This window comes from Physcomitrium patens, chromosome 4 (assembly GCF_059467195.1).
Source record: "Physcomitrium patens ecotype Gransden chromosome 4, ASM5946719v1, whole genome shotgun sequence".
Lineage (NCBI taxonomy): Eukaryota > Viridiplantae > Streptophyta > Bryopsida > Funariales > Funariaceae > Physcomitrium > Physcomitrium patens.
The window spans coordinates 1,166,291-1,183,475 of NC_143413.1; the positions used below are offsets into that span (position 1 = coordinate 1,166,291).

The following is a 17,185-nucleotide window of genomic DNA, read 5'->3' on the forward strand; positions in this document are numbered from 1 at the left end:
CAAACTTTTGTCCACTTTCATCTACTTTTCAATATGTCAATGCTTTATCCTTGTTATTTTTATTGGATCGTGTTATTGGGCTAGTCTTCCATAATTTTCTCCTCTGAGATGATTTACTGAATTTGATTCCAAATTATGAAACTCTCGAAAACAACATTACACACCACACAACACATCACTGTTATATGATATATATATATATATATATATATATATATATATATGCAAATATAATTTCAATTATGTTATTTTTATGAGGCCTAAAGTTGGCGATGGATTTTTAGGATGGGATGAAACATAAATATGGTCTAAATTGAACTATACATGGAGATGGAAAATACGAGAATCTAATGAATTATTCGAGGCTTTGTGAATGAACAAAACTTTTATCGTTGGGAAATTGGTGATCAAACAAAGAAACGACCAAACTCTTGCTCTCACCTCAGGTTTAGGGTTATGGATGCTCCGAGGACTCAAGACGATTGATCCCCCGGAAGTTGAAGGCAATGGAATGGGGGCAAAGAGACCGTGAAATTGCCCTGTCTTAGAACTGAGGACTTGCTCCGATGGAAAAGACTTCACTGGATTCAGAGGGGGCCCGTTACTGAATGAATGTCGGGTACTGAGGTGGTGATATGCTGTGGAAGAAGATCGGGGGCTGAAGAGCTGAGGACTTGAATCGAAGCTCCGAGTTCTCAAGTCCGCTCCACCGTTAAGGGCGTCCCGCCGAGGGTTTTAGCGCAGGCAATTTTACAAAGTGGAGATGCCATGGTAGTCCGATGTGTTGGAATTGGATGATCGAGCTCGATTACTTTCTCTATGTTAAATTTTGTTTTTCGTTTTGTTGGATTCTTTGTAGCGAGCTTGTTATTGTTGAAGTGTAAGCATGGTTGTTGTCTTTATTTATTTTTTTGCTTTCGGTTCCTCAAGTTTTCCGTCTTGCAGTTTCACATTGCAGCCATCAACGATGTGGACACCTCTCGGGACTTCTCAGAACCCCTGGCTCCCACAAAAGAAGCCCAGGTTTGTCGTCCTGATTTCGTACAAATTGGCTCTTGTTTGGCCTGATGATCACTGTTGTGGTTAAAGGGAAACTCATTCGAGCAAGAGGTGGGAGTAGATGATCATTCAGAGGTTTTTTGACGCAAGAATATTAAACTTCATGGATTCTGATCAAGTTGGCTCAATTTAATTCAGGAGTCTCGACTAACGCAAATGTATGGAGAGGCACTGTCACATTTGCAACATGGTCAAATTGAGAAAGCGCAGAGTCTTTTCCAGAGTATATTGCAAGACCCTATCTCTATCAAGGCTCAGGTAAGATTGCGTTGCCGTGTTCTCCAAATTGATCTAGTCTGCTTTCTCATCTGTGTTGGAGAGAAGTTGTACGTCAGAGCACGAGAGAAGAAATTCAATCACGTGACTTTCCAATTTGTCCTCGCAGGTCGAACCGGTGTCGAGTGCCAATACCATGCTTCAATTGCGGTTAGTGATTTTTCTGAACTGGAACAAGCTGTCGGAAAAAGCTCCTCACCTCTGCTGACTGGAATTTGGAATTTTGAAACCCCGATTGTGGTATGAGTATGGACGTCTGAAAAGCACAAGCATCCTGTAGAACTCTGCCCCGGTTCACCAGGTAGGGCTACGTTCAGTTCTGCCGCTTATGTGCTGTTCACTGAAGGTTTGTGTAAATCTCGTCTCAGGTACTCGGCCCTGAAGAATCTTGCAGAAACTTTCTCAATGCAGGGTAGTGGCCACCATGTCGAAGCTGTGGATTGCTTTCTACAAGCAGCCGCTATTGACGGAAAGGATGTGGTTCTATGGAATCGGCTTGGTACTCTGTCATGCGCTCTTGGCAACCTAAATGTCGCTCGTCGAGCATTTGAGGAGGGTTTGCGTTGCAGCCCACGCCATTGTAAGCTTTGACCTTACTCGTTCATTTTTAGATTTCGATAGTAGCTCTTGGTTATTGATGGCAATCCAGTTGATGTAAATCTCACACAGTTTAATAGTGTTTCTTGATTTATGTATTTCTTTTGTGGTGTACGCGGTGCTCCGTTGATAGGGTGGACTTGAATCAGTATTTCCTGGAATTAGGGAAAGTTTTAACACATTTGTGAACTTACGTGACAGGGAGTTGTATGGAGAAGCTAGTAGAGATTCTTATTGCTGTAGGAGATGAGTCAGCATGTCTCTCCGTAGCTAAGCGGTTGCTGAAGCTGTCGCCATCTCACCCTAGAGCTTTGCAGATTCAGCATGCCATTGAACAAGGGGTTAGTATGCGTCCATTTGATGGCCCCAAAAGTGGACATGAGACTTCCTCTGTTCTAAAAATAGGTCCTAGAGGATTTGACCTGCTTCAACCAGAGTACTTTGGCCTTTCCTTCGACAATAAGCGAAAGCTGGAAAATGCGTATGAAACAGTGCAGCATCAGAAGAAAAGGAAGGTCCACAGCATTGATGTACATCTCCCAGAGGCTTCTTGGTTTGCACTCGTGAATGCAGTGACTGACGTTCTCAAGGGGGGTAGATTTTGGAAGGACGACGAGCCGTCACTCAACACTCAAATAGTAGTTTCGCCAGGAGGAAACCAGTCTGAACAACAAAAGGCTGCATCTGCTGGCATTTCAGCTGGACTTGTTAATGCCACAGTGAAGTTCTCAGTCCATAAAAGCCACCCAATCATTGTGGACCTCAACAGTGAGTATAAAGAGCAGGTAGCAGGTGAAGAGGCAGAGCTTATAAGCGAGGATTGCCTCAACAGCTCTTCTACTAAGACATCGGAGGAAGTAAGTAGAGAAGGATTGGGAGTGGCCCCGGTTCTAGCTGAACCGAGGGTTGAGTCAGCCTCAGAGAACCGTGCGGAAGGACACAAGGACGTAGAGAATGCTTCCGTACATCAGAAACAACAGGGTACAGGGGAGAAACAGGAAGCTTCTAAATTACCCGATTTAATGAAGCCATCAGATCCAACGACTGAGTGGGATCAACCATCACAGGAACGTCGTAGTACTCGGCTTGAGAAACTGCGTAGCTGTCGGAGGCTTGACAAGGAGGGAGAAGGATTTAGCCACAGCAGCGATCCTGCAAGAGCATTGAAGAAGGCTTTGGAGCCATTCGTGATTTATATATTGGATCCTTCAACCAATGTAACTGAGGAGTCTCTTTCGGCAGTGAATCCCAAGTCCATTAGTGGTTCCAATAAGTCTGCCCAAGCAGAGGGTCAGCAAATAAGGGATGGTGGACAATGTATCAAAGGGGAAGAGGAGAAAGCAGTGCTTCGATTTTTGAATGAGGTTGCAAGCAATAGCGGTATCTTCCACGTAGCACAACAGCTTCTAGAAAGAGTAGTGGCTTCCGGTCCGAGTCAAAGAAAATCTTTGTCATGGTTACTTTTCCTTGAGAAATTGACACGAATGTGGGCAGCTGAACGGAGTGCTGCGTGCAGCCTGTTTCTTGCTGAAGTATACATGGATATGGCTACTTCAGCTACGAACGATACAACTGCTTCTAAGTGTTTTCATGATTGTAATTACAACGTATGTCGTCTTATAGAAAATGCCACCTCCCGTGGAACGGATGATAAAGAAAGGATGGCATCTGCAGGCGTCGATTCAAATCTGGGCAGTAATGGAGTCACCGAAAAGAGTGAAGTTGATTCCATGGAAATTGCCTCAGGACGGGTGGAGTTCACGAATTGCCTTCAGGATCTTCTCACGAGTGTACAGTTTCCTACCAACAGCAAGCTCTCTAGCAATCTGAGTCCCATCGACTTGTCTCCTCTGGATGTGAGGTATGATTGGTCATTTTGGGCTCGATTTCATTGGTTGAGTGGCAGGCTATGGGTTCATTCAGGCCAGTGGGAGCAGGCGCATAGAGAATTTGAAAGATGTCAAAGCATTCTGGAATATCACGAACGCACTGGTTCTTGTGCACTTATCTTTCTGCCTCATTGTAAGCTGGATAAAGAAATATCTTTAGACCGTGTGCATGGAAAGCTTCACGAATTGCGGGTGGAGAACATTTTGAAACATTCGGCAGCCAAATTGTTAGAAAAGGGCCAGTATGAAGATCTTATTCGTTTACTTAAACCAGTATTACTAGGAGGAAATGATCGGTCCTCAAACATATCAACCTCGGGCAGCGACGATCCTAAGAGAGGTGATGCTTCAGTATCTTCTCACGAATTGAAAGGGCTGGAGATGCTAATTACAGCATGCGAAAACATAAAACCTCCGAACCTTGTTCTCGGTCTTCAATGCCGTGAGCTGAGGCTTAGACTTTTAAGTCGTGCAGCTGGGTTAGCAGAGGTGAAGATTGGAGATGATAATGATAGTTCTTTCACGACCTTGGACACGGAAGTGGATGTAACACAAGCTACTCCAAGTGGGCCTTGGAGCAAACTTGTTGCGGAGGAAATCCATCACATCTCCCATGGCGCAGCTCTTTTAAGTGAGAAACTGGAGGGACCGGAGGGATACAAGTCACTTTCGCCGGTGTTAGGACGTACTCAGTTGCTCCTGCTCACATTGATGTGCCACTTTGTACAAACGCTGTCACACCGCAAGGGTAACACTGGAGTGGCGAATCTTAGTCTGAATACCCAAGCGTATAGTAGCTGCTTTGTAGATGCCGCCATTGCATTTTGCCGTTTGCAGCATCTGCAGCCTTCGGTTCCGTTGGAACACCAGGTATTCTCACGTCTTAGTTAGGTTTTATTGCCTTGATGGGTGGGTTTTTGCCTTGTTGCATGAAGGTTTGATGGAGTTATTAGAACCTTGCGGTGTTTGTGATTTACCCGCAGTTACAGAAAACGATGCGCTTATCATACATTCTGTATGACCGTAAAGAAATGTGAATGGAGCTTACTCCTTTAAAGCATGTGTCTGCACTCTGTTTTTGATATGGCAAGCTCAAGGCATGGCTATTTATCATATGTAGGTTACTTACCTGCTTTTGGCTTTACAGGTAACTCTGTTGGTTACTCTCCATGACGTGCTGGCAGAATATGGACTGTGTTGCGCTGGAAAAGATTCTGAAGGTGGAGAGGGTGGATTCCTCAAGATGAGCATCAAGCATCTTGGAGCACTTGAGTCTCGTCTGAAGCCTCAAAACGTAAACAAGTCTCCTGCCAAGGCACAGATCAATGAGCCGATTGAGAAAGAGATTGTGATTGACGACGATGTTATGATCATTGAGAAATCGAGTTCTCGTCCAATAGAATCGAGCGAAGTTGCCGATAAAGAGAAATCTGGCAATGATAGCAAAGGTATCTCACTCGTCGATGAGAACCATGAGGAAGAGGCAATGGACATCGAAAAGAAACGGGAAGAACTTGGTATAGATTACGCACTTGACCAAAGTTTCTTTTGCCTCTATGGACTGAATTTGCGTGGAGAGGCTACGGGTCCTGATGGCCTTATGGAGCATCAGAACACTAATCGAGGCGATTACAAGACAATGGAACAATGTGCTGGCGTCTTGCAGTATATACTACCTTACGCAAAGGCTTGCTCGGTATGAAGTCCTCATTTTTGTCACACAGACTGCTAATTGTCTCTATTTGAGAGTTGCAGGGTTCCAATGATTGGTAGAGAATCTGTGAGCATTGTGCTTCTGTTCTTTTTGTGCAGTTCTATGTATTCTGTATTCGTGAAATTTCAGTGCAGTTCTCTATTCAGAGATTTTTTTTTCTCACACATCGACATAACTGCTGTTCTATTCTGCAGAGAGCTGGTTTGATGAAGCTAAAGAAAGTACTGCGTGCAATTCACAAGCAATTTTCCTGTCCCCCACCAGATGTTCTGTCTGAGAAGTCAGTGGACATGTATTTAGAAGATCCAGATTTCGATGAAGACAAACTGCGGGATATGGTAAAATCTGGTACGAGTGCCGAGCTGGTTGTAAATTTTGCCCTCCATTCAAAGAGACGCGAGGGCTTTGCGTCCTCGAAATCAAGTTCTTTGGTGAAAATTGAATGTGAGACTCCAGCTACTTCCAAGGCTTCCTCTGCGTCACCTTCATGCAAAGTGCCTGAAAGGTCTCTTCCAGGGGCAAGTGCTGAAAAAGAGAGCGTTTCTTACACCAACGTTTATGAAAACTTATACTACCTTGTCGCTCAGGTCTAGTAACTTTTTTTACTGTACCTCTACTGTTTATATTTTAACTGATTGTAGCTGTATAATATTCTCATTTATGTTTGAGCTTTGGTTGCTAGAGTTTCCTTAGGGTCGCACACCTGTGTGTCTCCACCTTTATGGGTTTTAAAGAACCTCGTTGGATCAACTGAGGCGCTGGCTACTCTTGTTGTGATTTTATTCTTCTATTTCAACTGAGGTTGAACTTCTTGTTAGCTTTACCTGTGATCTTTTAAGGCAAGAACTTGGACGTTAACACAGACATAGTTCCCCTCGAAGTTCATATAAGTGAGTATTTTGTAAGTAGTTTCTCGTGTACTGTAGCTGAAATCGTTCATGGAAAATTCTTCGTGCTCACATATGCCTTTCTGGCATTCAGATCGAGGACATGAGTGCTAGTGATAAGTGGCCAGGTTTCGTGCTCACAAAAGAAGGCGAGGAGTTTGTTCAAACAAATGCGAACTACTTTAAGTATGACCTTTGTTACAACCCATTGCGGTTCGAGAGTTGGTTGAAGTTGGCGAAGATTTTGGACGAGGTGAAGCATTTCTGTCATTTTCTCTAAATCATGTGCATTTCATATTGCGTTGCAGCTAACAGTTTCTTAGTGAAACATCTGCAGCTGACCTTTGAATTCGGTGAACTGCTGACTATTCGAATTTTACTCATTCAGATTTATCACAAAAAACCCAGATTATTTTATCTCTCTCTGCTCTAATCGGTGAGGTTTTTCTAAAACTGATAATTTAGTTTTTATGTTCATTTCAGGAAGTCGATCTGCTTTTGAATGATGGAAGTAAGAATATTAACGTGGTAGAATGGCGAAAAACCGGAATTTTAGCATCTCGTGTGGAATTAAGCCGTCGTCAAAGCAGACGGAGTTTGCTTATGGCTCTTGCTCTTGCTGTTACTCCTGATCAAAAGGTACTCATAAAGTCATCTCTTTTTGCTGTATGGAATTGTTTGTCCGAACTCTTGATGTCTCTTTTATAACTTCAAGATCATTTTCCTTGTGAATGTGACGTTTGTTTTGTGGGCTGTTCCCTGCGTTCGTCTTATATTTCAGGATTCTAATTTGACCCTACAATTGCAGAGTGAAGTAAACGAGCTGCTGGCCCTGGTGTACTATGACTCTATTCAGAATGTAGTGCCCTCGTATGATCAAAGGCGGCACGTTCCTGTCCACGATGCGTCTTGGATTGCAGCCTGTCAAAATTCTTTTGCCCATTTCGAAGTTGCTTATTCTTACAAGTATGTGTCATTGGACTCACACCTTTCCTTTAAATGTGAGTTTGAACAAGAGAAGTTTGATGCAGTTTTTCCCAGTAGGAAGGGTATGTGATAAAATTGGCTGAAACTGTTTTGCAGGCCGCACTGGACTCATGTATTTTATTGTGGAAAACTAGTCGAGAAATTGGAGCAGCCACATAGTGTATCTCTTGCCTACTACAAAAAAGGGATAGACATGAATCCAACAGCCGTTGACCCACTCTATCGCCTTCATGCATCTCGTTTTAAGCTATTGTGTTGTAGTAGACACAGTGACAAAAATATTCTTCAGGTGGTTTCTGATCTTTTTTTTCTTATGATAGCTGCTCCTTAGCTTGCTGGTCTTTATCCTTTTAGGAATGCCCAGGAATTCTTTGCATCTCTCTGAGTGATAGCCAGATGTTCTCTCATGGTTTTTGCTTGAATCTTTTAAGTAGTAGTATGGTGTAGGCTTTGCATAAAGTTATAGTTTCTATTCAGAAACATAGAAATTGGACAAGCAACTTGTGTGATGTGGTGATTCCTGATGAGCTGTTTCATGTTTTTGTTGCAGGTTGTTGGACAATATTGTTTTCTTCCCTCTACTTTGGACAAAGTGGAGAATATCTGTAAAGCTGCCGTTGGGGTTCTTCCTGATACATCGGGTCCAGTAGGAGAATTTGTGGTTGTGTCTGGTGAGGGTAGTGTACGAGATGGCGCCGACTCACAAGTTGCAGTGACGGGAAAGGTGTGGTTCGCGTCACTGCCATGACAATTTGAAAGTAGCGCTTTTGCTCATTATCTTAGAAAAATCCCGGCAGTATCAGCTGGACTGTTTATGACCTAGTAGTACGAGGATTTCCTACTTGAGAAAAAGTATTTTAGACAAACAATCATCAAATCTAAGATGAGCTTTAGATTTTGATCAGCTAAGATGTAATTGCAACCAACTACTGAAGTGCAGCCTCGAGAACTCATGAGTAGTTCAACTTTAACGAGCATCTTTGTGGGTGGATGGCAGGCAACCGCAAAGTTCACGATTACAGATTTAAAGGAGGATGTTGACAAGGAACTTCTGAACCAGGTCTGGAATACTCTCTTCGATGACTGTGCAGCAGCGTTACAATCATGCTTTGACGGCGAACTCAAACATTTTCACAAGGCTAGGTATCGGTTGGCGCTGGGCTTGCATTGCCGGGGTGAGGATCATGATTTAGAGAGGGCCAAGGAAGAACTTGCATTTTGCTTCAAGACTCACAGATCCTTGTTCACTATCAATATGTGGGAAATCGATGAAAGTCACTTGCGAAAGTCCAGGTATCAACTTCTCTTGACTTAGCGCATTTTTTTGGATAAGAGAATTGCTCAGGAAGGTATGTATTTGAAGTATGCGTGGCAGTTTTTCTCATAACAGACTCTCGACAGGTGAAAGAAAGTACCATTTAGTCGATGCAACTTTTGACTTTTTTGTCCCAGCTTGCTCATATTCGTGTCTTTTATACTTTGCTATTAATGCTTGTTCTCTTCATTTCAGGAAGAAACCAGCACATCAACGAGTTTTGGAACTGGGGATGCCTGAGAGCTCTCGCAAATTCATCTCCTGTGTACGGAAGTATCTGATTTTCTACTTGACCTTGTGTGAAGAAGCTGAAGATCTGGGCACCCTGGAGCGGGCTTACACATGCCTGAAAGCTGATAGGAAGGTCAACTACCATCGTTTCCGTACATTCTGTCTGTCACTACTTTTGTTGATTTAGCATATGTGGGCATGGAAAAAATAGTTCAAATGATTATTTTATACAAGTTACGGAAATTGAATGGGTATGCTCTGATTATTATTTGAGGATATGTTTGTATTCAGCTCATCTCTTGATAACTTGCGTACAACTCTTGACGAACTGCAGTTTTCTTTGTGCTTGGAGGACATCTCTCGTGTAGCACTGGGAAAGTACATTCTAGCTCTAGCCCGAGCAATTTGCCAAACAGATTCCGAAGGATCTACCTCTCAGACGCTCTTGCACCCTCTTTTAGAGAAAATGTTCAACTTGTACATGGACTTTGGGATCTCATGGTCAGATTCTGCCGGCTTAAGCTTGGCAGAAGCAGGAATTATGAATTCGCCAGAAGTTGCTGAAAGTGCTATATACAGGTACGTGGATTTTATTTTCAGATGTGATGGTTAAAACTTATTTGAAGCTTATTTTATTACATCATATATTTTTTGTCAGATTGTTGACATAGGTGGATAAACCTATATATGTTCATGAATTATTCAGAATTATATCGATTTATGTACTTATTCTGATTCTAAAGCATCTCGTGAACTGTTTGCAGTTACACTCATCGTTATATTCAACTACTCGAGGCTGACAAGCGTGTGGATGCTCTAGAAGTTGTGAACGAGCGCATCAGGAAACGGTTTAAGAATCCTAAGTTAGTCGGTGCACAATCTGGACAAGTTTGCAAGCATGCTTCCTTTGCTTGGTGTCGTGCCCTATGCACTGCCCTTTGTTCCATCACTACCATCTCACAAGACACTGTTCTGAAAAAACCTTGGAGTATTGATCAAGGACTAGAGGAAAGAAAGGATCAAGAACAACTTCTTATTGTTGATTTGCAGGTCGTGCTCCTACAACGATTATCTAGATCTTTCAAAGTCGCTTATCTTCTAGTCTCAGTCCTCTGTTATTGAACTGTTTTTAGGATCTTTATGGTCTTAATGTTTGTGTGTTGGTGCTCTCCAAGTTATCTTCGTCACTTTCTATCATGATTTGCTTGTCAACTTAAGTCTCGTTATGAGACTATTTGAAGGATTTAACTGATGGGATAGTTTTTGAGAATAAAAGGAATGCCTGCTTATTTTGAATGTGCGTTATAAATAACAGATAGAAGCTACTTTCCCAACTTTACATTTTTTATACTTACGAGGATTTGTCGTCGTGGATTACAGGATGAATTTATGGCAACAAGCTCTTATGAAATGCACACTCTTCCAACACTTAGCCAGCATCCTTTGGTACCTACAGATGGACTTGCGCTTGGAGCTGAAACATCGATGTCAACGGTTGGCACTAGCACCTCACCAACTCTTAGTGGATCATATTCTCTGATTAAGAGTATGAAGAATGTGTTGGTTAAGCAAGCAAGTACCGAAAATTTGGATAAGGCGACTGCACTGCTGCGTTCTGCTTATGTCTTCTACAGAGACAGCTTCTCTGGACCATTTCCCAGTGGAATAAACCTATACCTTTTGCACCCTAGCAAAATGCCCAGTCGAGGAGAAGGGTCAACCTCAACGTTGTCTGGAGGATCACAGGCTGGATGTGAAACCCTGGATATAAGCACTCCTAGAAAACTGCTCATGTGGGCTTTTACTCTTGTACATGGGCGCACCGGTGTTGTTGCAGAAGCTGTAAAATACTGCGAGGAGCAAGCTAAGGTTAGTAAACTTTCTCAATGTATCTTTTAATTTTTTACTTTATATTAGAAGGTCCCTCCTCAGTTTTGTGATACAATAGCCTTTGGTATAATGTTGATGCAAAGTTGGACATGTGGTCTTACAGCCTCGTCTTAAAAAGGGCCCTTCCTCTCTCTCGCAAGGTTCTGCTGCTGCTGCTGCTGCTGCCGTAACTATACCAATCTCTTCTGGTATACAAGGTCTACAATACATTCCACTTTCTTGTGTGACTAACTGATTTTCTACTCCTAGAGCCTCTGGCACATATGCTGCATATGTTATACACGAGAGACTGAGGTGCTTTTTAATATTGTACCCAGAGCAGGGTTGCTGGACAGTCTTCTAGAGCATTCGTTTGCGGCATCATTCTGCATGACTCCTTATTATCCATCCTTGCTCTTGGTTTGTCTACTCAGTTGCAATAACAACTTATCTTCCTGTGCGTGTCTTTGTGTCTCAGAGAAGACGGTCACAACCGAAAAAACCAATATCTCGTTGAGCAAACATCTGGTGTCGCAGTCACCTCTTCCTGCTGAGGCAGATCGAAGTTGGGCACCTATGGATGTGGATCCTCCAACAGCACCCGCATCTGCAGTCTCACCGCCAGCTCTAACACCTCACGAAGGGCATGCTGGACCTGTGTATGCTGCCACTGCAATTGGTGGAAGTGTACAAAACACTGTTGCAAATGTGACACTTTCTCCCAGACCCCTGAGTACGAATCCAAGTCCTTCGGGTCTAGCGAAAGAAACCTAATGATTTATGAAGATGAGATACATTAAAGGGAGACCAGAGGATGTCGCAAATTCCAGTTTGGTACAGGGGAACTGGGTAACCTGATCGTAGACTAGCAAGGCAGAGAATTGTAATCGTCTAATGCATTAGGAAGTTCCAGCCTTAAGGAGGGTTGCGTAACACTTGGCGGATCTTTGAGAATCTCCAAGAGATGTGAAGACTACTGTGGACATGTAAGGTGTTCTCTAACACACATTAGTTGTTCAAAACTGAATTGGCTAGTTGCAGTTTAGGTGCAATTGTTAAGACCCCTGTACACGTCCAAAGAAATAGCCAGAATTTGCACACAAGTGATTGTGTGATTAGGTGCTCAGAGGTATTGATACGTTTCCAGACGAACATCTTTGTCGATATAATTTGTACGATAAACTCATTAGTTGAAACCAGTTTGTCAGTAAATATGTTTGTTCTTTGCCAAGCAACGCCATATTTCCAATTTGTGCAAAAAAGTAAGAAGTTGTTCACTTGATTAATAGTGTAAAGAGCAACTCAAACTTGTTTTTGCTTTCAGATGAATAATGATGTAGAATTACTTAAATAACATGTAGAGTATTTTGATTTGGGTGTGTTTTCTTTAGTAGATATCTTAAAATAGGGGCTAGAAGATGCATCATTGCTATTCTAGTGATGTAATACATAATATATGTCCTTGTGATGTAAAACATGTCTAGTGAGTTAATACATAATACATGTCCCTGAATTAGTGAATGCAATTAAGAGATGCTGTAGTAGTAAAAGGATACTAATAGAGGTGTAGAAAAGTATAATTGATTAGTTTTTTACATTGCAATTGTAGATGCATATTGGTTATCATTTGTATATTGATTATCATTTGCAGGTGCATATTGATTACAAATGAGAGTTAATTTCATAAGATGGATTGAAAACTTATGATCCACATGTAATTTTTTATTGCATTGGATTAAGAAATAGTAGAATCAACTCATAATTATTAGTTGTGAACTAGGCTATTGTTTGAATTGTTAAATCATTTTTTGTTTATAATACTATATTTAGAAAGTATTATTGTAAGTTGCTTTATTTGTTTTATTTTTAAAAATAATTGTTTCAAATGTTTAAATTAAACATGATAAAAAAATATGATTTTTGATTTATTAATCTATTAATAATTAGTCCAATGTGGGAAAAAATTAAGAAATGACATATATAGATATTGTAAAAGAGTTACGATATATGAAAGATTACATATCATCAAAAATATTCCTTGTGATGGATTTATTTTATTATTTATTATGTAAATAGTATGTTTTAAGAAATTCTTGATACCTTTGAAAAAATGATAAGTCTAAGAAGATTCTCTAAGAAAACATACTTTAAAAAATAAGACAAATTATAAAAAAAAGAAAGGAAAGAAAAAAGAATTTTATTTTAATAATGGATCTTTTATACTATTTGTAATTACTATTTAAAGTATTACTTTATAAATCTAAGAATTAAAAAGATAATCTATTTTTTAAAAATATTTGACTCATTATTTGTCATAATAATTATATATATATATATATATATATATATATATATATATATATATTGATACCAAAGGATTGAAATAATTATTACTAAATATTGAAATACTAAAAAATTTTGAAGCATTAATTTTGAAGTATAATTTTCATCTATTATGAGTAATTTTATCCATCACTATTAGATTGATTGGGTTTGATTCAATTAAGATTGGTGGTATATGGATAAAAAGACTCTTTGACGTGGTATTTTTTTCTAATTTAATCTTATAAATTCTTTAGAAATTTTTTCTTCTTATTATTGATTAGAGATGGTTAATTATTTAGAAAAGAAATTTGAGTTCTTTCTAATGTTTATACTCTTAGATTCTTACTTTGTAAAGTGCAAGTATCTTTATTAGTTTGAAAGTGAATGGATTCAACTTTCTTTAGCTTGGTGTCACGGACCAAAAATACAAACAAGAAATCTAAACAAGAAGTTCAAGAAGAAATGACAAGAACTAGATTATCAGATGAGTACAAGAGTAACGCCAAGAGAATTGAGCTAGAGCTTCAAGAGATGCGTTGTCGAGACTGAAGAACTCTTCAGCCTTGACTCCTATATATACTACTGGCCTATGGTTCTAAAGAAGCGCATCAAGAAGCTTCCTAAGAACTATGAAGCTTCTCGAGCAACTACCCAAGAGCTAGGAAGCTTCTCAAGTAACTTCCTAGAATCTACTAGAATATTCTAAGAATCTTCTAGAGCCTTCTAAAGGAATCTTTAGGAAATATTCAAAGAATCTTTAAGGAATCTTTGAAGAATATTCCAAGAGAATATTCAAGGAATCTTCTGGAAGTTTCTAGAGACTTCTTTCTAGAAGGTTCTAGAAACTTGTCTCTAAAAAGGTCTAAGGACTATGTCCCTAACATCACCTCCTCCTTTAGCTTCGAGGTCTCCGAGAAGCAATGTTATCGTCAGTCAATACCAACGCAAGAAAATGAAGATCTGTCGCATAACCTCTGTTCTAATTGTTGTTCACGAGACAAGTGATTCAATGGTCCTTGAAGCCAACGGTAGTGGCCCACGCCTTCAACTTCTGACCAAGCATGAACATCCGTGTCTTCATTGTGAAATTGTCCTGCAAACACTCCTTCTGGTTGACCATTGTAGGCAGACTCGACCTCAAATACAATCACCAGCGATCTGTTGCTCGGAATCCTTCGACGTCGTCGTGGTGCAGGCGGTTCTTCATCTCGCGGTCGTCTTCGTGAGCTAGTTGCTTGAGATGACATGACAAGTGTAGTATCTTGGCTATCCATATTCAAAGGCTAAAACAATAAGAACAAACTTGGGCTACTAACAAAGTTCTACGCTATCTTGGAGAGAATGACTACATCAACTATGGATTTTGGTGGTGCTCTCTCCTCTTTTCTGTTTTCTGGATGAGTAAGCTTCAGTAAGAAGCTATCGTCGAACCGGCTTGGGTTTCTCAGGATATCGTCGATGAAACTCCTGTATCTTTTGCGGCGCATTTGCGAGATTTTCGGCCGGCTCCCATGTTTGTTCATTAATATCGTAATCGCTCCAATGCACAAAGTATTCTAATTTACCCCGTCTTTGCCGTGAATCCAGGACCTTTTCCACCTCGTATTCTTCGTGGTTCTCTATTTCTATGCTAGGTGGTGGACATTGTACTCTTCCAGGAAAAGACGATTCTCGATAAGGCTCCAACAAAGAAACATGAAAGACAGGATGTACCTTCATAGTAGCTGGTAACTCCAGACGATACGCTACAGGATTGATCTACTTCTGGATAACAAATGGTCCCAATCTCCGATAGTCCAATTTGTCACATGGCCGCTTGATCTTAATATTTCGTCGAAGCAGCCAAACTTTGTCTCCAATCATGAATTTAGGTGCCTGATTCCGAAATTTGTCCGCGGACGCCTTGTAAGATTCTTGGGCAGTTTGTAATTGAAGCTGCAAAAGCTCCTTCACCAATCCTTCAGCTGCCGGATTGTTAATCGTTGACGAACTCCATAAGTCAAGCTTCGGATGGTATCCATAATTGGAAAAGAATGGCGTTTGTTGAGTTGACGCATGAAGGGTGTTGTTATATGCGAACTCGGCTAGCGGTAGATATGCGGCCCAATCATCTTGTTGATAGTTGATGGTGCAATGTAAATATTGCTCTAAAACTTGATTCACCCGTTCTGTTTGGCCATCCGTTTGAGGATGAAATGCCGAAGAAAGCTTGATATCCACCTTCAATATCTCAAAAAGAGATTTCCAAAACTTTGACACAAACTGGGTTCCTCGATCCGATACGATATCATCTGATAGACCATGATATCGATACACATTATCAAAAAAGAGTCTTGCTGTGTCTTCGCTTGACGATGTCTTCTTGCAAGGGACAAAATGCGCCATCTTTGTAAGCCGGTCTACGACAACAAAAATGCTGTCAAATGAATTCGATGGTGGTAGATCTGTAATAAAGTCCATGGAAACCGAAGACCATGGTCGGCGCGGAATAGGCAATGGCTGTAGAAGTCCATAAGGCCGATGTCGAGGGTTTTTGGATCTTGAACAAATGTCACAAGATACAACAAAATCTTTCACATCCTTCCACATTTGAGGCCACCAAAAATCGCGAGAAATAAGTTCCAAGGTCTTATTGAATCCAAAATGTCCCGCAGCTGGAAAGTCATGACGAGATTGAAGAACTCGGAGTCGTGTTGGCCCTTTTGGGATATACAATCGCTCTTCGAAATATACTAGATCTCCTTCCATCTTGAATTTATCATCACTAGCATGTTGCTTGATATCAAGGGCTAGAGAATCTTCAATGGTTGCGGCCCATACCTGGTCGAGGAAGTCAGCATTAATTGGTACAATAGCTGCGTTGAGCCGAAATTTCTCTGGCTTCAACAATGTCGTGCACTGTTGATCAAATGCTGCATCTCCAGCCTTTGGCGCAAGATATGATCTCCTTGATAATGCATCGGACAACCCTTGTTGCTTCCCAGGCCGATAAGTAATAACAAAGTCGAACTTGGATAGCGACATACTCCACCGAGCTTGACGTCGATTCAAAACCCGAGCCGACATAAAATACTCCAAATTCCTGTGATCCGTATATACGGTCACTGGATGTGCAATTCCTTCGAGAAAGTGGCGCCACTCTTGGAAAGAATCTACTATAGCAAGGAGTTCTTTATCGTGGATCTCATAGTTGATCTCAGCAGCAGAGAATTTTTGAGAATAGAACGCAACTGGATGGAGCTTCTCATCTACGCCCATCTGTGAAAGTACAGCTCCCAAAGAAAAATCCGAAGCATCTGTCTCCAAATAAAAGGCCTTTGTAAAGTCCGGATGTACCAAGATTGGAGCTGTAGTAAATACCATCTTCAAATCTTGAAATGCTTTTTCTGCGATAGGTCCCCATTCGAGCTTGTCCTTGCATGTTAACCGAGTGAGGGGGGCAGCAACTTGAGAATAATTCTTGATAAAGATCCGATAGTAGTTAGCAAATCCAAGAAAATATTGTACGTCCCTAACCGTCTTCGAAACTTCCCAAGACATGATTGCTTCCACCTTCTTTGGATCCATCTTCAAGCCTTCCGTAGTCGCGATGAATCCCAAAAACTCCATCTCAGTTTGGTGAAATAAGCACTTCTCTAATTTGGCATAGAGTCCTCGCTCCCGTAGTTTTTTGAGTACTAGACGAACGTGCTTCTCATGTTCTTCCTCGTTCTTAGAAAATATCAAAATATCATCTAGATAGATGACAACAAAATCGTCTAGATGCTCTCGAATGATGTCATTCATCATGTGTTGAAAGACCGTTGGAGCATTAGTAAGACCAAATGGCATGACATTGTATTCAAAATGGCCATACCTTATTCGGAAAGCTGTCTTCCATTCATCTCCTTCCTTGATTCGCACAAGGTTGTAAGCTCCCCTTAGGTCAATCTTTGTAAAGATCCTTGCACGCCCAAGTTGTTCTAGAAGACCAGAGATCAAAGGCAGTGGGTAGCGATTCTTTTTTGTCACCTTGTTGAGACCTCGATAGTCCACG

The 17,185-nt window shown here is 41.0% G+C and overlaps 1 protein-coding gene across 4 annotated transcripts; it reads left to right on the forward strand.

The window, feature by feature from the left end:
- The first annotated feature begins 419 nt into the window (after positions 1-419).
- On the forward strand, positions 420-12,059 carry LOC112281241 (calcineurin-binding protein 1). 4 transcript variants are annotated; one of them, XM_024517521.3, is made up of 20 exons: positions 420-771; positions 946-1,023; positions 1,198-1,317; positions 1,445-1,485; positions 1,704-1,915; positions 2,134-4,691; positions 4,969-5,517; positions 5,730-6,122; positions 6,517-6,675; positions 6,906-7,061; positions 7,231-7,388; positions 7,506-7,698; positions 7,960-8,133; positions 8,407-8,702; positions 8,920-9,088; positions 9,290-9,534; positions 9,720-10,005; positions 10,336-10,824; positions 10,949-11,042; positions 11,303-12,059. In XM_024517521.3, exons 1-20 carry the CDS (start codon positions 769-771, stop codon positions 11,596-11,598), a joined length of 6,669 nt encoding a protein of 2,222 aa, XP_024373289.1. In that variant the 5' UTR covers positions 420-768; the 3' UTR covers positions 11,599-12,059. The 4 variants fall into 4 exon arrangements, with proteins under 4 accessions (XP_024373289.1, XP_024373290.1, XP_090105572.1 ...); XM_024517522.3 differs by having other exon boundaries at positions 10,949-11,033; XM_090249446.1 differs by lacking the exon at positions 420-771 and having other exon boundaries at positions 1,445-1,636; positions 1,747-1,915.
- Positions 12,060-17,185: the final 5,126 nt, after the last annotated feature.

Excerpts from the sequence above, each read along its gene's own strand:
- LOC112281241 (XM_024517521.3), top strand. Across the intron at positions 1,486-1,703 it reads AATACCATGCTTCAATTGCG|GTACTCGGCCCTGAAGAATC; the intron begins GTTAGTGATTTT and ends ATCTCGTCTCAG. Across the intron at positions 10,006-10,335 it reads TTCTTATTGTTGATTTGCAG|GATGAATTTATGGCAACAAG; the intron begins GTCGTGCTCCTA and ends CGTGGATTACAG.